At 48.4% G+C, this 21,589-nt stretch overlaps 1 protein-coding gene across 4 annotated transcripts in view; it reads left to right on the forward strand.

The window, feature by feature from the left end:
- Window positions 1-21,589, forward strand: part of BBS9 (Bardet-Biedl syndrome 9) — a 2,055,975-nt gene that overhangs the window by 1,422,672 nt on the left and 611,714 nt on the right. For all 4 annotated transcript variants that reach the window (XM_086964810.1, XM_086964812.1, XM_086964809.1 and 1 more), the window contains one exon: window positions 9,203-9,385. In XM_086964810.1, coding sequence (XP_086820936.1) covers window positions 9,203-9,385 — 183 coding nt within the window. The remainder of the gene's footprint in view (window positions 1-9,202; window positions 9,386-21,589) is intronic.

The raw sequence follows: 21,589 nt of genomic DNA on the forward strand, positions 1-21,589 counted from the left end.
TAGGCTATTTGAAATTGTTATTTGTTTATTATGAAAGGGTCATAATTCTACTTTCAGGAAAGTGGTTTAATGTAGAAGGTCTCCATCTCAGATGGGAAGGAAACTTGTTGTGAGTGTTCATTTAGCAAACATCTAACGACTTCCGCAGCAGGATATCTTAAAGATTATCTTTTGGCAGGAGCAGAATTTGGTGACCATACTGAGGGCCTGTTTGCCTTGATAGGTTTGTAGAATTCATTCAAAGAGCGACATAAAAGTGTCTATCTATTTGTTGGTCTTGTTCTCTAGAAGTAGGGTGTAAATTGATTTTCTAGAGCGGACCCTTTATTAGTTCAATGTTTCATGTGAGCTCTTCGGAAGTTTTGTCACAGAAGTCTTGAGAACTTGCTGTTTCTGAATTGTTGCACTAATACTTAGGGAATTATTCTGGAATTGTATGTAATTCTTTTGATGGGCATTCGGCATCCGTTATGCTTGTGGAGTAGTGTTGTCTTTTTGTAGTTCTGATTGCTGCTCTGTTATGATGATGTGGTAGAGGCTTGCCTCTAACATCCCACAGTTTTCTCCAGTTGCGTTGTAGATATATGTTCTCATTTTCTTAATCTTGTCATTGTTCCATGTCCATATCTTGAGGATAGCGCTCTCCAAGGTCTTCATTGGTGTTTGATTGTCCAGACAAGCGGAAAGGCAATTGAATAATGTAAATACCTTAAGCGATAGCATGTTATATTTTATTTGAGGTGAGCGTTAAGTTTTGGGATGAATTTTCTTTTTCCACTGTCTTAACGTGCTGCTGTGCATTATGTTTGTGTTTGTTATGCAGGCCGTAATGTTGGTTTTGAAGGTGATGCCATTATAGTCTCTCCAAATTACCGAGAGTAGATCCAGATTGCCGATTACCAAGCCATGTCTACAAGGGAAAAATGGCTTCTAGCTGTTCCCAAAGGAATGAATAGGTCCAGATAAAATGCTTTTGGAGGTGGAGGGTCTCAAGGGTTGATGTGATGAATGGTTTATATTAGGGGATCAGGAACAACTCCTGCTATGAAAGAGGTTTTAGTAAAGTTTGTCTCTTCCTGGAAAAGCAGAAAATGCTTTGTGAATTTGGGCTTGTGTAAAATGTGTCAGACGTTGCCTGATGAGCGAGTTAAACTGTTTGTGAAAATGGCCCTCTCTTTAATTTATTCTTTAACATTATTATTTTCCATCATAGTCATTTCAGCGATAAATGACAAAAGGGATATGTATTAGATCACCAGAAGGTTGAGATATACAAGTGAGGCTTGTTGGAGCACCTACACCACTTGCAGTGGCACTTGAATTAGCCACTGCCTGCTGATCAACTCCAAAGGATGCATTAATTATTTTGCTTCGCAAACGTGATACTCGCAGTGATTGCATGTGGCCTTGCTTTTGTACACATGTTGATGCAAGCCCTGAGAATTCACCTGTGATCTGGTGTGATTGCTGTCTGCTCCACTATAGCCAGAGGGCGATCAAAGAGAATACCCTTCCGTAGACCTCATTATCTTTTTGACAACTCTGAACCTACTTGATCAGGTGTCCAGCTTTTGAAATTCAACATGGCATTCACAAATTGGAGAGCACTGCTGTAACCTAATGCTATCTTGACCATATGCCCAGTCTTAGAATTTTTCAAGTGTAAACTCCTTTATATACCATCCCCATGAAATCATCTGCAACCGAGGATGCCACTGTAGTTTGAGGATCACCAGATCAATGACAGATCTTTAGGTTAACCTTTGACTATGTAACTGTATTGCATTTAGATTAATTATATGTGCAGTTTGTTTGTCAAACATGTTTTTATTGATTTTCCAATATAGAACTTGGTAATACATTCAATTAAGGAATCCCATTATAGTGTTCCGACATCTATATCAATATGCAGCGTTTGTTTGTCGGTCAGTTAGGGTACCCTCTCCAATCGATTTTTATTAAGCATTGCCAGGGTTAATAAGGAAACGTTGTCCCAACATCCTCCCCAAATTGTACCCTCCCCTCCTCCCATGTCCCTCCCTCTTCTCTTTAAACTGAAACAGAAAAAGACATACACCACAAAATAACCACCTAGAGTTGAAAAAAGGCCTTGTAGGAAACTCAGGTGACATGGGGGTAAGCATGAATCTCACAGTCAGTACTCTAGTGGGGAGGGTCGTGCGTTTAGAACTGGAAGAGGCATAGTGCTCTCACCCTCGAGGGGCAGGCCACCAGTGGGAGAACTCTAGAGAGGTAACTGATCAGGGGGCCCCAGGCATATTCAAAGTTTTTAAAATCGTCTCTTAAAATGTAATTCATTTTTTCCAGTATAACTGTTTGCCAAAGATGTGCATGCTATTGTGTTGGGCTGGTGCGTCTCTCTTTTTCCAGGCTGCGGCAATTGCTATCTTTGCTGCTCCCAGGCAAAGCCACATTATGGCCTGGTCTGGTTTAGTTTGATGTAGGCCCAGGCATTCGAAGTCAGGGGTATCTGGGATAGGGTATCCTAATATATCTTTGATTTGAGCTAAGATTTCGGTCCAGAAGGGGTAATTTGTCGGGCAGTCCCAACAGCTATGACAAAAATCGCCTAGTAGACCGCAACCCCTCCAACATAAGTCTGATGTGTTAGGAAATATCTTACTCAATTTGGTAGGGTATAGATACCAGTCGTAGAGTATCTTATAGTGAGTGGGCTTTGTGTAGCCTTAGAGTGTGTGTGTGCCGCGTTATGTCCTTCCAGAGTGCCTTCTATTGAGTATCTAGGATGTCATGTCCCAGTGTGCGCTCCCAGAACTGAAGGTGACGTGGTCATCGTGAGGGTAGTGTGTGCAACAGAAGATAATTTGGAAAGGAAATGGCGCCCTTCACAAAGCTCCCTGGTTGCCGCTTCCCAAATCTCAGCCTGTGGAACCCCGTGACAGCTGGCGGTAATGAAAGTATTATGTGGTTGGAAGGTGGAAGTCTTGCTCACAGCGTTAAAAAGTCAATATATGCCAATTATTGAAGATGTCCAACAGTGTGAGGCATCCCCCCTCCCTCCACACATCGTATGGATCTGGCTGTAATGCTGGTGGAAAGGGTGGGTTAAAATGTATGGGAGTAAACGGAGAGGGAAATGTAATTCATCCCAGGTTTTTAAGGTCGTTCTCATGGGGGTGCTTATATAAGCATTAGGAGTGCGGTCTGGCTTTGGTTTCCAGAGGACATCCCATATGACTCTTCCTGTTATTGCCCTGTCAATGTGGAGCCAGTGTTTGCCCGACTCTAGTTGGGACCACTCAGTCATTTTGTGTTGTGGCGTTTGTCCTCTGTAGAGTGCTCTTGGAGAGTGTCCGTAGGCACTGCCAGGGGGAGCTATGTTATGTTATGTTATGTTATTTTTATACTTCTATAGCGCACGGCCACTCCACGGAGTATCCCGGCGCTTTGTCGAAGGTACCCACCGAAGAAGGGAGAACATAACACTGAGAGGACACGCAGATACAGGAAAGCAACACCAATTTAAGGGAAAAGCCATGTTTTAAGGGCCTTTCGGAAGGACAGAAGGCTAGAAGCCTGTCTTAAAGAAATTGGGAGGTCATTCCAAGCATGAGGAGCTAAGTAGCGAAAGGACCGACCTCCTGCTCTAGCGCGCTTGATAATGGGAACATTCATTTTAGATAGGGACGAAGATCTAAGAGATCTGGAGGGATGATACCAGGACAATCGTTTGGAAATATATTTAGGGCCTATACCATGTAGAGCCTTAAAAGTCGTGGTCAAAGTTTTAAAAAGAATCCTTTTGGCAATAGGTAGCCAGTGTAGGGTTGAAAGAAGATCAGTGGCTCTGGCTCTTCTTGGAAGACCAAAGATGGCTCGGGCCGCAGAATTTTGGGCGATTTGTAGACGCCTAACCAGATATTTGGGAAGTCCCAGAAATAAAACATTCGCGTAATCCAGCCTAGAGCCGACCAGTGCCTGGACAATGATTTTCCTGTGTTGAATGGACACTAAGGGGAGAAACTTACAAAGCATCCGAAGGATGCCGAAACATTTCCCAGTAAGAGAGGAAATATGCGGTCCGAAAGATAAGTTACTGTCGATAATAACTCCCAAATTTTTGGCCTTCAAGGATGAGCTAGCGGGAGGGAACATATCCTGCGGCCACCAGGGTTTCCAATCAGGCTCGGAAGTGCAACCAAAGAAGAGCAACTCCGACTTGTCGGAGTTGCACTTCAGTCCATGACGTCCAAACCACTCAAAAACCGCGCTCAAACAACCCCTAACCTGGGCATCATCAAACAGACCGTCCCTGTTGCTTACAAACAGGAGCTGGGTGTCGTCAGCATAGGTGACAATCCGGGCACCGAAAGACTCCGCCACCACCGCCAGAGGAGCCATAAAGATGTTAAAAAGGAGGGGGCTCAAGATGGAACCTTGGGGAACCCCCACTTCTAGCGGTGACATCTCGGCGGAGTAAGGAGGCGCCCAGATTGTCTGTCGGCGGTCGGCTAAGAAGGATTTAAGCCAGCTCCACACCGTTCCCCTCAGACCAAAGTCCCAGAGTCTAGAAAGGAGAAGCGCGTGGGGAACGGTGTCGAAAGCCGCCGACAGGTCAAGCATAACCAATACAACTTTTCTTCCAACATCCAACTCCTCCCTGATGGCGTCTGTGACTTCAAGGAGCGCAGTCTCCGTGCTGAAATTCGCACGGAAACCGGATTGAGTACTATGCAGCAGACCATTTTCCTCGATGAAATTAGAAATAGATCTGTGAACAAACCTCTCAGTCACTTTCGCCAGAGCGGGGAGTAGGGAAATGGGTCTGTAATTGGCATGGACTGAAGGGTCGAGTGCTGGTTTTTTCAGGAGTGGCAGGATCATGGTGCTCTTCCAAGCCTTAGGAACTACCCCGGATGAGAGCGACAGATTCAAGATGGGATTAACCAGGTCATTTAGAACTGGTGCCATATTTGCTAAACACTTGGCAGGGCAAGGATCCTGTGGAGATCCGGATTTAAGATTTGCCAAGATGTCAAGAGAACTCTCATGATCTAATGGGGGAAAGTCACACAAGAAAGGACCATGGTCTGGCAAGGGACACCCCAGACTCACAGTATGCTGCTGAAAAGAGTAGCAGTGTGGCCAGTGAATCATATTAGAGTGTGTCGGGATTCTAGCACCGAGCTAGCAATGTCTTCATAGGCCATTTTGTAGTGTTCAGGTGCGGAGTGTTCCTGCTTCGTGGTCAGAAACAAATAGGCTGTATGCGCTAGTAGTATTCTATTGAGTCTGCGTTTTCTCTGTGAACTGGTGGGGTGCCGGACCAGCCACGCGCCTCCCCCCCGGTCCCAGCAACGGAAGTTCCTGGGCAATACGTCCTGTCAGAACCGCCTCCCTCCTCCTGTGTCTAAAGCCCAAATAGTGTGAGGGCCTCTTTCACCTCGGTGATGTGATCTGCTTTATTTCAGAATTCAAAGCCCAAGCCAAAGGGATATGTCTGGCAATATCTAATGTTCTCTTGTTGGAGTTTGTCTGTGACTGGCCTAAATTGTTGGTGGCATGCCAGGGTCGCAGGTGCTATATCCTGATATAGCTCACATGTAAATCCCTGCAACTTTACCGTGTCTAGCTTCCTGGCGGCCTGTAGGATCGCTTCTTTAGTCTTGAAAGAGTGTAGTTTGGCCAAGACATCTCTTTTGCGCCGTTTGTCACCCTGGGTAGGTTTCCCCACCCTATGTACTCTCTCCATTTTGAGCTTCAAGATCGTTTTGCCCAAGATTTCGGAGAAGAGCCCTATCACGAAGGCCTCAATGTCGGGGCTTTCCCCCACTTCCTCCAGGTTACGGATTCTAATGTTGTCCCACCTGGGTCGGTTCTCTAGATCTTCGTTTTTCAAGAGAACCGTTTGCAGCTGTGCTTGGGGGACCTGAGTAATTGCTGACATCTGATCTGTACACTGTTCAAGCTCCTATGTTTAAGCCTCTGTGGCCACCACTCTGGACCCCAATAAGTCAACGTCTTGTTGTAGTGAGATCAATCTGCCACTGAGGTCGGCCTTCAATGTCTCAAGGAAGGTGGACATGTCTGCCCTTAGTACCACCTTTAACTCTTGCTTGAATTCACACAGGGAGGTGAGGAGATCTTCCTTGGTGAGCTTCAATTGTGTTCTCTTCCCCTGTAGTCAGTTGGTTTCTTTTAGCTGCTGTGTGGGTGAAATAGTTGGAGACTCTGTTATTCTGTTGTTTTTTGGGCTGCATAAAGGAAATCCTAGAGTGCACCTGTGTGAGCAGACGGTGTCCAGGAAATGCCAGGAACAATGTTTCTGCGTACAGGTAGGCCCCTTACCAGGTTAGATAGCACTGTAGGCGATGTCAGCTATGTTTATTGGAGCAAGGTTCCCCGAGTGACCCTCAGGGTGAGTCCCCGCATGCCCATCCAAGCCAGCTTCAGGACGTACCTCAATCATTTAAGTGTTGCAACCACCACCACAGGCTGCTGTGCCTGCATTCTTCCAGATAGTCCAAGAGATTCTGTCTTCTTGTTAGGTCTACCCCCTCCTCAAGTTCTCATTAAGTCATTTGCGCCCCTATTATTCACTGTGTGTCAATCCTTTAGCTCTCGGTGTGGGAAGGCCTCTCCCCTGCATCTATTATAGTTTGGGTGGTATTGTGGTACTTCGCCATGACAGGATAAGGCATCCTCAGTGGCGTCTCCCCAGCTGTCGCATCTCTCAAGTGAGGGGTAGCCCCCCCCCCCCCTCCCTTGGCCAGAAGGTCCCCTCCTGCAGCTCAGGCTCAGCCAGGTTGTAGGGCCTTTCCAGCACCTGCTAGTTCATACTGGCCCGAGGCTCGTGTCGGGCATTCGACATCTTGGGATCAGGCAGGCCACAAGCTCCCGATCGTGCTGTCCCTCCATGCTGGCAGTGGCTCCCGTGTCCACCCCGCACCACAGCAAGTCTGTGCCCCCCTGGGACAAGGGGGTCTTGCGCACCACTTCCAGGTGTGCTACGTCAGGAGTCTGATAACACGCGGGTGCGGCCTGCATTCCTCGCTCCCCACTCACCATCACGTTTCCGGGGCCCGGAGTCGACTCAGAAGTCCTCGGTGAGTGGGGTAGTCGACAGCCGTCTGCTGCCTCCGGTGGTGCTACGATTCCATGCCGCCGCACGTCTCAGAGTCTGTCGTGCTGGCTGCAGACCCGGGAGATTCCAACCATCTGGCTCGCCCCTCACCAGGCCTCTCTCCATCTGCTAACATTGGGCCGCATCCTCACCGCCAAGGGCTCTTAATGTAATTCATCAGGGACCGCATGGTGAGATAAGGTGGTTTCTGACCGTGGGTTTTGCCTTGGGTGTTCGTTTACTTTCCTTTATCGTTTGGTGGTAGCAAGGCCGTTGTGGATCACGTCCACATGGCCATCTTTGCTGGCCATGCCCCCACATGTGCAGTTTTTTTGTGGAACGTCAAGAAATATAAGTAAGGCTATGGCCCTTCTAAATTTAAGGATGGACACACCTGAAATATCAGACTCAATTTTGGAAATCCACCCAATGCACTGATGAAAGAAAAATAGAAACTGCTTTCTTTTACATGTGGCACTTAGTGCCTGATATAGAGTTCCACGGATGGTTTACTTCATTACACACATGATAGATATCCGCCTGCCATATTACAAATGCCATTGGATATAATGCACGTGTAATACGACAGACAGGATATCCGTCCTATTTGTGGCAGAGTATACCATCCCCAGTCCTCTGTCAGGTTCTTAGCCGCGAATATTGGGGATAAAGTAAACAGTTCAGGGACTTGAGAGAGGCTTGATGGCTTTGATTGGGAGTGACCTCCACATTTCGATAGGCCAGTAACTGGAGTTATCTGGTCCATCGGAATTCTTAGTTGTGTTTTTCACAAGGAGATTTCTGCTACACTTACAATGTATTATACCACTCTAAATGCAAACTTGAAGTGGCCTAAAAATATTTGCGTAAGTTGGCATTTCGTGTTTTGCATGTGCACAGAGCATCATTATTTTTTAATGACAATAAAACAAGCACTGCAAAAGCCATAAGGTCTGCCCTTGGCTAGCTAATCTAATGGTTATTTTTATATATATTTTGATTGAGGCATATGGCGCACAAATTAAGAGTAAAAAAAAAGAACAGTTACCTCTATCTAAACCTGTATGTTATATGCTTACAATAAAAATGTTGAATACATTTAAAAAAAATTACTTATGTGGCTATTTTACTAGTAATGTGTTTTTCAAGCAACAAAACTTGCATTTGCGCCATGCATTTTATTATTATTATTTGTGAAGGGGACATGAATATATTGCCAACTAACGACCCACTCAAATCACTGCCCGCTACAATGTTACAATGTTATTTAAACACTTTATAAGAGTGACTTTAAAAAGGATGTCAATAAAATTCAACAACTAACTTGGCAACTGATTTTCAGACAAATTAAATAGCCAATATTTAAGGTCATATAAAAATGATAAAATAGTAAGGTACACTTTAAACCAGCTTTGTCATTTATGAGTAAGGAACTGTTTTTAGGTGGATGTGAACTTAATGTAACGTAAGGTGGATTTCTAGAGCGCTGCTTGTCACCCGTGAAGGTAACTGTGCGCTGAACTTGTGATCAATGTGCACAGGCTTTTTACAGTCAGGCAAAGTGAACAGAGCCAGTGGGTAATGTGGAGTGACCCATTGCTCCGTGATGTATGCTGTGGTTGGGCGAAGCAAAATGCGAATGCTGAAACCAGCTGTCCAAAGTTCTTCTATGTAGTTCTTCTATGTATGGATATTATGTATTTATAACATGTATCAATATTTTGAACAATGTCCAGGGAGACAGCTAAGGACTAAAAAGAAGCCAAAAATAAGAGAAAATGCAAACCACATCAAAAGGACAGGCTTATTCCTGGACATTTTCAATTTACATAGATTTTCAAGAGTACTGGGGGAGGTTTGTGAATTAAAAAAATGAGTGTAAATTCACAAAAACCGAAGAAGCATATGAACTCTGGTATTTTTTCCTTTTAGTGGGGCCACACTCATTAATGTTTCAGTTTCTAAAAACTTGTTAAGGTTTCTTATACTTGCGTTTCATTTGTTGGGAAAACACTGATCCGTTTGGTTTCGTCTACTGTAATTTTAGCATTAAAGGTGTGAAGATTGCATTGTAACAAAACGTTGTATTTTCTGCAGATAATCGCTCTGGCAGATGCTGCAGAGGAAAATCAAGGCAAGGTGTTTCAGGCATTCACAAAGTTGAAAAGTGCCACACAAGTGGTGATTTTACTGATTACTCTATGGCAAAAGCTGAGTAAGGACCAAGTCGCCATTTTGGAAGCTACATTTTTACCATTACTGCAAGATACTCAAGAACTGGTAAGCTTCAAATTGAACATTTCATCAAAATATTTATATACGTTTAGTATATTTTTGTGACAATCCAAAGTAGTTACTCTACAACAATAGAGAAGATAATCAAAATACTCTTGAGGTACACATCGACTGTCAATAAAGAAGGTAAAAACGCCCACTTTTCTTTGGTGGGATGTAATGCCTCTGATCTTCAAGCTTTAGAGATGTAGAGAAGGTGCTGCTAGTCTTTTTGTCTGAAGTCCAATGGAAATCCTAATTCTAATGCCAAACACGAGTAGAGGAAAGGTTAGTTACTTAGAAAGATGAAATGTAATGAAAGCCAATATTACATTTTTAGAAATTGAGGGTTCCTCACTAGTGCTATTCTTCTAGCTCAATTTGTCCACATTTTAGCCACGAATGGCCGACTGATGCTGTGTTGTCATTGTAATCACTGACAATTTAATTGCCTCTTATTTAAATTCACTGGACCGGGTTTACAAGGTAATTTCAGTGAATACATGACTTACTCCTCAACTGGCAATAGTAAGGCACAACTGCTAATGAAAAAAAGCCCACTGTAGGTGTATGTACCTCATGTGGTTATTACTGGCAGTGATCATCCCATCATTAACCATTGATAGACCGTCTTTAAAAAAATCTTTTTATTGAAACAGGAAAACGGACAACAAACATTCAGCTAGTCAATATACTTTCAATATTATGGTACATGTCCTGAAGGCAGCACCAGCCGAGGAAGTCTCATCAACAGAAATATACATTTCCAGGGTATCATTAATCACAATCCCCCCCCCCCCACTCATCAGTCCATTATCATCTGGTTTCTTTGCCTTGGTGGTGGTTTTGGTGTACATATCTTGTCACGGTATTCGTTCCACTTCCCCCAAACTTTAGTCCATTTATCTGGGCAGCCCCTACTTTCATATGCAGTTTTCTCGGCTATCATACACCAATCCATATCCTTTTTCCTTTCAGTCAACTCCGGGGTCGCTTGGGCCCCCTATAATCTAGCGATATTCTGCTTGGCCACCATACATCCCAAGGTTGCCCATATGCATTCTGTTAGACCTGGTATCATTGGCTTGAATCTCCCTTCCATTGTTTTACTGATTGCCTCCTCTGTTTTTGATCTGTTTTGCTGGTTAGATGCTTTGGGCACTGTGCCACTGCTGTTCAGTGCCACAGTGCAAGTGCTCCCTATGTTAAATTGATATATTGATTAGTGACTCCATGATTGGGTTATTTGATTTACTTGTCAGACCCTAGTACAGTGCACCATGTGTGCCCAGGGCTTGTAGATCAAATATTGTTGGTGGGCTTGCAGCACTGGTTGTGCCACCCACAGAACCAGCTTGTAAAGTGTGTCTCAGGCCTGCCATTTCAAAGCCTGTGTGCAGTCTAGTACTGCCATGTCAACTTGGCAAGTGCACCCACTTGCCAGTCCCTAAACCTTCCCTTTTCTTCATATCAGACACCCCTTTGGTAGGCTCAAGGGCAGGGTGCATTATAAGTATAAGGTAGGACATGTCCTGGTGCGTGTGGCATGTCCTAATAGTGAATTACAGCCATTTTCGCTTTTTACTATGGCAAGGCTACCTGTTCCCCATAGGCCAGAATGGGCAGTTTGATTATTACATCTTATAATCCTAACTGACTCAGGGAACTAGGTAGAAATTCGAGTTTAGTATGCCTGAACTCAGAATGATAAAATACATCTTTTAGTGAAGTTGGTTTTAACATTCTGTGTTAGAAAATACCACTTTTAGAAAGTAGGTATTTTCTTGACTAACTATCCAAGCCTGCCTCTGCTAGGTTGTGTATTTTTTGTCTGGAGTTTGGGCGACAGGGGCTGGGGGATTCCAGAAGACTGGGGGAGTCAGCACAGTGCTGAATAGAGAGATCTGCATCTAGATGGCTGGGAAGAGTTCCGCCTGGGACCTGAATAGGGCTGTGAATTCCCTCCACAATGCTGACTCCACCTCCAGTGGTGTGTCTGATGTCCCTGGCCTACACTGTGAAAGGAAAGAAGGAGTCTTCTCAACAAAGTGCTCCAGGACTGACCAGAACGAGTTTGGACTAGGCAGAGGCCTCTCTGCCTTCAGAGAACAAAGAGAATAGTAGTATAAATATGGGGACCCAGACCCCAAGACTTTAGATCACTTCTGGGACCAGACAAACCTTTTGCCAAGGAGAAGAACCAAGGAAGCTGCAGGAGTTTGGACTGCCCCTCTGCCAGTGTACTGTTTGCTGGGTTGACCTGCAGTGGTTTCTTTATTGCCAAGGAAAGGAGAAGGAACTTTCAAAGAACTTTCCTTATCTTGCAGAATATTACTCCAAGGGCTTGAAGTTGTGCTTGCCTCCTGCTGAAGTCTCAGGGATAAAAGACTTCACCTCCAGCTCCCCTCAGAGTTTCCTTGCTGGAAATTCTGTCTGCAGAAGCCTGCGTGTCGCTGGGAGCTAGAAGCGTGATGCATCGAGAGAAGCGTGTCGCAGTCGCAGCTGTTGCCGTCACATTACCAGAGAAGAGTGTCGCCACCACGGAAGTCGCCGCCGCATCACCAGAGAAGCGTGCCTTCGTCAAAGCAGTTACCCGACGCATCACCGGAGAAGTGTGTCGCTGCCGCAAGGTCGCCGTCGCATCGCCGGAGAAGCGTGTCGCAGGGCCTGTCGTGGCTCCAAAGCTACAGAGTTCGTCGTATGGCCGCCAGTCATGCATGCATAGTCTTCACATCGTCGCATCAAGAGCGCCATCTTATCGCATTGTACCTGATCGTCTCATCGCATCGAGGCGCCATCTTGTCGCATCACAACCGAAATGCATCACGAGAATCTACGCATCACCTCCAATCCGGTAAGGAACAAGACGCATCCCCTACTCTGAGCAAGCATTGAGGCGCGACGCATAGCTCTCCCGAAGCAAGGAACCAAAGCAGCTCCATCCCTGCGAACCTTTTGTTTGTTTTGCGTTACGCATCCAGGTACTTTTGTGAGAACTTTGTCGCATTCATCACCAACTTGAATTAAGTAACTTCTACCATCTTTAAGCCAATTTTAAGACAGTATTGTGGATTTTTTTCGTTTGTAGTCTTGTGTTAAGTCTATATAAAGAATACTTATTTTTATAAAACCTATGTGGTGTCCATCTGTAGTGTTTTCACTGTATTACTGTGTATATTCACAAATGCTTCACACACTGCCTCTGAGATAAGCCTGTCTGCTCGTGCCAAGCTACCAAGGGGGTGAGCAGGGGTTATCCAGTAGTGTAATCTCCTTTCCCTGACTTAGAAGCAAGGGTCCCTATTTGGTCAGAGGTGTATACTATTGCCAACTAGAGACCCCCAGTTCTAACACATTCCTTACTGGTAAGGTCTGTTTCACTCCAAATATTTAGGAGACACCACTGCACAGATTTCTGCATCACTGCAATGTGTACCTCTCGCATGCAGGATATTACCTTCTCCCAGTATACCTGTATAGCTGGACAATTCCATATCATGTGAAAGAAGGAACCTTCCTGTCCACACACCCTAATACAATTTGGGAGATCAAGTTTACCCATATTTACCAAGTTTATGCGGGTAACGTATGAAAGATTTCTTTTTTGTGGTGTATATACTGCCTTGGTGCTCCTGAATTATATACGCCCTTATATACATTCCCTCTCGGCCGTCACCTAACCAGCCGGACTTCTCCAGAAGGGAAAATTTCTTACTCCTCTGGCCCTGTGTTGCAGGAGGTTTTGTCTTTCACTACAGTAGTTATGAAGGTAGTGGAGACCTTGGAACTGACTTTGCCTACTGTGGAAGTGAAATTTAACTTTCTGATGGAAAATTTCACAACCCTCCACAGTCTCTGTGGAGCTCTTGCTCTCATGGACCCTCTAATGGCTGTGAAAAATTATTTTTGGGCTCTGCAGCTCATAGGTACATTTTCAGATGTTATGGGTTGGCTCCAGGTGACCCACACTTTTTGCTCTCCTACCCATTGCCGGAGAGTCTGGTAGTTCAGACTTAGTCCTTCCTTCATATCATTCCCACAAGACTACTAGCACTTTAGAGCATGCTTACTGACTCATGCCTTGGTCTTAGAGGCAGGTACTCATCCATTAATGGAAAAAGGGGCCAGAGAAGTTGTGCTTTCGGAAAAAAGAGGAACATGATTTTATTCCCTTTACTTCCTGTTTCCTAGGAAGAAAAGAGGCCCAAGACCAATTCTAGATCACCTTCTGAACCGATTAATCCAGCAAGGCAAGTTCAGGATGCTGTCCCTGAGCCAGGTCCTGTTGGCCTTGAACTTGGTAAATTGGTTTTGAATCTCTGTCTCTAGCATGCCTATTTTCATCTTTCAGTCCTCCCTACTCACAGTCATTACTTCCAATCGGACTAACAACAGCCCCTCACATCTTTGCTAGCATGCTGGCAATTATAGAAGCTTTGCTATGGTAGTCAAGTCCATATAATTCTTTACACAGATGACTGGCTGATGAAGGGGTGTCACCAATGCTTATCCAGGAACATCTCCAGCAGAAGATGAATCTTCTCCTTGACACAAATGTTACCATCAACATTCAAATGCCCCAATGCACCACCTCATAAAGGCTGGAGTTTATTGGGGCATTGCTACACACAACGCCTATGAAGGCCTTTCATCCTCCTCGCCAGAGAATCACACATATTCAGGTGATAATATTTTGAATATGTCTGACTCAAACACAGATCCCAGTCCATCAGGTATTGCACCTGTTAGGCCTAATGACCTCTTGGATCCTGTTGGTGCCTCATACCAGGCGGTTGGTGAGGGTTTTTCAGTGGTGTCTGAGTAGGCAGTGATTACAACATTAAAGGAGCCTTTTGGCTCAGGTCAAAGTTCTTCAATGTTGGTGCATCAAGGTGTGCACTGGTGGATGGACTCCTATAATCTGCTAAAGGGTTGCCATTTAAGTCTGCTTCACCTCAAGCTGTTGTGGTTACAGAGGCTTCTTTACATGGCTGGGGTGCTCATCTGGGTGTCGGGAGAGCATAGGCCTCTGGTATGTGATATAGAGGCACCTGCACAGAGATGTGTTTGAGATGTGGGTGGTCTGTCTTGCCCTGAAAGCCTTCCATCTCAGGGAGCAAATTGACTGGTGTGGTCCCACTTGTGGGACACCCCCGCGCCGCACGGCCACCAGCTGCTGCGTGCCCCTGTGCCTGCTTTCTGACTGAGCGCCGGCCTCGCTGCCGCCTGAGCGCTCCCCCTGGTTTTGCCGGTTTTCTGACAGACATTTGTGCTTGTTTGCTGTGTGATCGCTGTTATTGTTTTTTTTCCCCGTTTTTTACCTGCATTTGTGCCTGTGTATTTTTGTGCCGTTGTCCTTGTGTTTACCCTCCTTCTGGGTACTGGTGCTTGCCTCCTTCCTGAGTGCCCGCCTACCTCGCCGCCCTCCGCTCTCCCTCCCCGCTCCCGCTTCCCGCCAACGCCGTTAGCCCCGCCCCTTTTCTCTTCTGTGCCCTCCCCGCTCCCGCCTCCCAGCTGCTCCGCCCACCCGCGCACTTGGCCTTAAATGGCGACCGTGCGACGCAGGTGAGTGTGACCCACTTGTGGGACACCCCCGCGCCGCACGGCCACCAGCTGCTGCGTGCCCCTGTGCCTGCTTTCTGACTGAGCGCCGGCCTCGCTGCCGCCTGAGCGCTCCCCCTGGTTTTGCCGGTTTTCTGACAGACATTTGTGCTTGTTTGCTGTGTGATCGCTGTTATTGTTTTTTTTCCCCGTTTTTTACCTGCATTTGTGCCTGTGTATTTTTGTGCCGTTGTCCTTGTGTTTACCCTCCTTCTGGGTACTGGTGCTTGCCTCCTTCCTGAGTGCCCGCCTACCTCGCCGCCCTCCGCTCTCCCTCCCCGCTCCCGCTTCCCGCCAACGCCGTTAGCCCCGCCCCTTTTCTCTTCTGTGCCCTCCCCGCTCCCGCCTCCCAGCTGCTCCGCCCACCCGCGCACTTGGCCTTAAATGGCGACCGTGCGACGCAGGTGAGTGTGACCCACTTGTGGGACACCCCCGCGCCGCACGGCCACCAGCTGCTGCGTGCCCCTGTGCCTGCTTTCTGACTGAGCGCCGGCCTCGCTGCCGCCTGAGCGCTCCCCCTGGTTTTGCCGGTTTTCTGACAGACATTTGTGCTTGTTTGCTGTGTGATCGCTGTTATGGTTTTTTACCCCGTTTTTTACCTGCATTTGTGCCTGTGTATTTTTGTGCCGTTGTCCTTGTGTTTACCCTCCTTCTGGGTACTGGTGCTTGCCTCCTTCCTGAGTGCCCGCCTACCTCGCCGCCCTCCGCTCTCCCTCCCCGCTCCCGCTTCCCGCCAACGCCGTTAGCCCCGCCCCTTTTCTCTTCTGTGCCCTCCCCGCTCCCGCCTCCCAGCTGCTCCGCCCACCCGCGCACTTCGCCTTAAATGGCGACCGTGCGAACGCGCAGCGGTCACGCGCAGCGGGCGCGCCGATTGTGCGCCGAAGGCGCGCCAAAGGTAAGCCCGTCTGCGCCCGTCCGCGACCAGATCGCGTCCAGCGCCAGGACCCCTGGCCCACGAAGACCCCGACCGACCCGCCTGACGTACTCAGCCGCCACCCTCAGCGCTCTCAACACCGGCCGACACCCAGAATGCCATCAAGCCACTCCTAGACGTACCAACGGACCTTTCAGCTGCCACGCCTGCAAGTTCTCATGCATCCGGTCCTGCCCCGCACCCACCAAGCCGAACACCAGCAGCACCCACCTCAAGTGCATCCTGCTCAACACCCGCTCCGTCCACAGACACGCCATCGAACTCTGGAACCTCCTAGACGCCACAGCCCCTGACGTTGCCTTCCTCACGGAGACCTGGATGAACGCCTCTTCAGCTCCCGACATCGCCATCGCTATCCCAGAGGGCTACAAGATCGTCCGGAGGGACCGCAACGCCAACCAGATGGGAGGAGGCATCGCCATCATCCACAAGAACACCATCCGTCTCACGACCAGCACCGACAACACCCTGACCAGCGCCGAACACCTGCATTTCCAGATCCACACCAACCCAAACACCACCCTCAGAGGCACCCTGATCTACCGACCCCCGGGACCACGCACACAATTCAGCGAGGACATCGCCGACTTCGTCAGCCCGCTTGCCCTCCCCTCCGCTGACTACATCCTCCTGGGAGACCTCAACTTCCACCTGGAGAACAACAACGACCACAACACCAGCACCCTGCTCGACAACCTCGCCAACCTGGGACTCAAGCAACTGGTGTCCACCCCCACCCACCTTGCCGGACACACACTCGACGCCGTCTTCTCATCCAGCACAGACATCGACTTCAGCCACGCCACAGAGCTTCAATGGACGGACCACAGCTGCGTCCACTTCACCTTCAAGAGAACGACGACCCACCATCACCAGCAACAGGCCGCCCGCAGAGGCTGGAACAAGATCACAGCAGACCAGCTCGCCACCTCCCTGAGCCAGCACCCTCCTGCCAGCTCAGCGAACCCCAGCCAGGCCGCCGACAACCTCACGAAGTGGATCAGCAACTGCGCGGACGAACTCGCCCCACTGAGGACCCCGCCCAGCAGACCCGGCAGCAAGAAGGCCCCATGGTTCAACGACGAACTCAAGAGCTCCAAGAAGAACTGCCGAGCCCTCGAGAAAGTCTGGAAAAGGGAACCGACACCGGACAACAGGACCTCCCTCAAGCTTGCCACCCGGAAGCACCACCAGCTGATCCGCGCCGCCAAGAAAACAGCATTCAAGGACCGGTTGGACAACAACGCACACAACTGCAAGGAACTCTTCAACATCGTGAAAGAGCTCTCCAACCCCAGCGCAGGAAACAACGACATCACCCCATCGCAAGACCTCTGCAACTCCCTCGCTTCATACTTCCACAACAAGATCACAGACATACACAGCAGCTTCGACAACCAACCAACGCACACCATGACCGAACAACCACCCCTCACCACCACCCTCCACGCCTGGACCCCGATCAGCACCGAAGACACCATCCGCACGATGAACTCCATCCACTCCGGATCACCGACCGACCCCTGCCCTCACCACGTCTTCAACAAGGCCGACGCTGTCATCGCACCCCACCTGCGAGACATCATCAACACATCCTTCAACACCGCCACCTTCCCGGAGAGCTGGAAGCACGCCGAACTCAGCGCTCTACTCAAGAAACCAACAGCGGACCCCACCGACCTCAAGAATTACCGCCCCATCTCGCTTCTCCCGTTTCCAGCCAAAGTCATCGAGAAGACCGTCAACAAGCAGATGGCCGCCTTCCTCGAGACAAACGGATCCCTCGACCCCTCACAGTCCGGCTTCCGAGCCAATCACAGCACCGAGACCGCCCTCATCGCCGCCACCGATGACATCCGGGCCCTGATGGACAATGGAGAAACAGCGGCCCTCATCCTCCTAGACCTCTCCGCGGCATTCGACACGGTCTGCCACCGCACCCTAGTACGGCGCCTCAGCAACGTCGGAATCCAGGACAAGGCGCTGGAATGGATCATCTCCTTCCTCGACGGAAGAACACAGAGAGTCCGCCTACCACCATACAAGTCAGAGGCCTCCGAAGTCATCTGCGGCGTCCCCCAAGGATCTTCTCTGAGCCCCACCCTCTTCAACGTCTACATGAGCCCCCTCGCGGCCATCGTACGCAAACACAACCTCAGCATAATCTCCTACGCCGACGACACCCAGCTGATCCTCTCCCTGACCAACGACCCCGCCGCCGCCAGAGCCAACCTACACGAAGGGATGAAAGAGGTAGCCGAGTGGATGACGACCAGCCACCTGAAGCTGAACTCGGACAAGACGGAGGTCCTCATCCTGGGCTCCTCACCCTCCGCCTGGGACGACTCCTGGTGGCCTCCCGCCCTGGGCACCGCACCCAAACCGACAGACCATGCACGCAACCTGGGCTTCATCCTGGACTCCTCCCTCTCCATGTCCAGGCAAGTCAACGCCGTCTCCTCGTCGTGCTTCAACATCCTACGCATGCTACGGAAGATCTTCTGGTGGATCCCCACAGAGACCAGGAAGACCGTCACCCAGGCCCTCGTCACCAGCCGACTGGACTACGGCAACGCCCTCTACGCCGGCACCACCGCCAAGCTCCAGAAGAGACTCCAGCGGATCCAAAACGCCTCAGCCAGACTCATCCTCGACATCCCACGAACCAGCCACATCTCCGGACATCTGAGAGACCTCCACTGGCTCCCCGTCAGCAAGAGAGTCACCTTCCGCCTCCTCACCCACGCACACAAAGCCCTACACGACCAAGGCCCGAGCTACCTCAACAGCCGAGTCAACTTCTACGCTCCCAAACGCCACCTCCGATCAGCCAACCACGCCCTCGCCGCCGTCCCCCGCATCCGAAGAGCGACTACAGGAGGAAGGTCCTTCTCCTACCTGGCCGCCAAGACCTGGAACTCCCTCCCGACCGACCTGCGCCTGACCCAAGACCACCTCTCCTTCAGGAAGAAGCTGAAGACCTGGCTGTTGAGCAGTAGCGGCCCCCCCCCCCCCCCCCCCCCCCAGCGCCTTGAGACCCTACGGGTATGTAGCGCGCTCTATAAATGTCACTGATTGATTGATTGATAGAATCCTTTGGCCTTCATGACGAGGCCAAAAACATCATCCTGGCGGCTGGGCAGCTTGTCAGCAAATTCATCTATGCAAATCCCTGGAACAGATGTATGCAGTGTTGAATGTCAGAAGGCAGTGATATTTTCAATCTCGCCATTCCAAGATATTGAGGTTTGCAATGTCCCTTGCACAGCAGCATCTGGTGGTGGCTTCAGTTAAAGGCTACTTGGCAGCTCTGTCTGCATTTGTGTAGCTTCCTGATCAACATTCCCTGTTTAAGTTGCTACTAGTGGTGCATTTTCTTAAAGGGTTGCTTTACTTGGTCCCCCGACTCTGTTTATTTAGCCTCAGTGGGATTTGAACCTTGTTTTTAACTTTCTTGGTGTAATGTCTGATCAAGCTAATGCACAGTTGCCCAGTTTAATTATTAGCTCTAAAATGAGTTGTGTTGGTGTCAATTAATTGTGTTGACAGAGTCGGAAAACAGTTTTACCACCTTTCACAGCTTGATATCTGGATATGTTGCGTCTACGCACCTGGTGGTTTCAGCGTTTGATTTGAACTAGTGAAACATTCTTCTATCCAGTCAGGGAGGATGAACGCTCTCATATACTGGACCCCAGCCATCTAGTAACCTATTGCATTGACATCACTCAACAGGTCAGAATGTTCCAACAGCTCTTTGAGGGTTTTGCTGAAACTAAGGAGGACGAGAGGTGGCTACATGTGCCATTTTGTGTTGGGTCTTCCTTTTCATCAAAGTCCACTGTACCCAGGCTAAGAAAAATCCTCTTAAAGGCTAGGGCCAAGTTGCTCCCTAAGCTGTTTCCAGAGGTATCCTGATTGCTAACATCTGCCAAGTTGTCATGTGGCCATCTTCCATACTTTTACAAAGCAGTATTGCCTCACATTTCAGGCCTGTACAGTGACTGTGCTTGACCTTTCTGGAAGAATTTCCTTAGTAAATCCATTGTACTTGGTCCCATTTTCCAGTGAGGTATTACTTTGAGACTCATTTATAAGCTGGGGAATCAGCTGGAAGATGTGTCAGTCAAAAGAAAAAGCTACGTACCTACTTTATTAATATTTCTGGTGGACACATAATCTCCCTCCAAAATCCTCACTGCCCTCCTTCCTTCCAGATGAGCTAGTTCTCTAATTAAAATTAATAATTTCCTATGGTATGCAAACATGTTTTGTACTGTATGTTTAGCTATTGTGGCTTCCTCAGTTTCTATCTGCATGCCTCGAAGAGAAGCAGAAAACAATCCAGGAAAGGACATCAGTGCACTGGTTGGTGTCTAATATACCCTGGTGACATCCTGCCAGAATCTGAGTTGTGGATGGAGCCGCATGATGCTCTCGATGGTGCTGGAGAGTTGTCGCTGGGACTGCGTTTTCCATCTAAAGCCTGGAAGGAAAATTCTTAAAATGACGAATCTCCTAGAAGATTATGTATCTACCAGAAGTAATGTGATGGTAAGTACCCTTTTCTTCTGGCCTAGAGACAGATCTGGTTGGATTGTACAACAAATTATACATCGCTGCGGTAATCCATACTGAATTTTTGAAATTTCGTAATGGTTCTCATACTTGATCCCAGCAATGTAACACATTCACAAAACCTTTAGAAACTGCCCTGTTCATTTAGGCCTAACCTCTCAAAAATCTTGCTGTCCTGCTCCCAGTGCCATAGTCACCTGAAGTTTTAGTGAGAAATATATGCAATAAAATATAAATGACATATACATTATTGCTCCCATGTCTATACTGTATTGTAAGTAGACAGAAGAGGCTGCTTAGATGAGCCCTAGAGAGGTTTATAGGAGTCCTTCGTTATTTCCAATGTGAAGGCTCAGATTCCTAAATTGAGGGTGGTGTGCTCTTTGTAGTTGTTGAGCCCGCTTTACTGAAATGTTTTGGGAAAAATTATTTTCCTTTGATTATGATAATAATATTAATATTAATCCATATTTGTAAATCGCGCACATATCACCCCTTTAAGGTTTCAAGGACCCAGGGCTGTTGGGGATATTAAGTGAGCTATTGCCCAAATTCACATGGGGCTGAGCTGAGCTGCCGCCGGCCCTGGGGGATCGAACCATGAGCAGGGCCGGACTGGGAACCACAACCGTTCCTGGCAAAGTGCTCGGCCGCCCCTCCCCACTCGGGGAGGGGGGGGGGGGCGTTGGAGGTGCCGCCGAGCTCTTTGCCAGGGCCTGTTTTCGGCTGATTTTGATACAGGGCCGATTTTGCAGCTATGCTGCAAAAACGGCCCTGTAACAAAATTGCCCCCCACCCGTGCGGCGACCGGAGGATTGCCCGGTGCCCGCAATGGCCAGTCCGGCCCTGACCATGAGCCCCGCACTCTGGAGTCAATTACTCTGCCCGCTGCGCCACACCTCACCCAATTCATCTGATTCATAAGAGCCAGCTCTCTCAAGGGCTAGGCTGTCAAAGTTGCGTAAGAATCGTTGACGGATCACTAGGTAATTAATGCAGTCAGTGCATACATACCTAAGGGAAGTACCACCAGAGTTAAAATGTAGTTGAGGGATTTGAGAACAAATCAAACTCCTATCATTTCATGATAACATAGC

The sequence above is a fragment of the Lissotriton vulgaris genome, chromosome 4_1 (assembly GCF_964263255.1).
Source record: "Lissotriton vulgaris chromosome 4_1, aLisVul1.2, whole genome shotgun sequence".
In the NCBI taxonomy this organism is placed as follows: Eukaryota; Metazoa; Chordata; class Amphibia; order Caudata; family Salamandridae; genus Lissotriton; species Lissotriton vulgaris.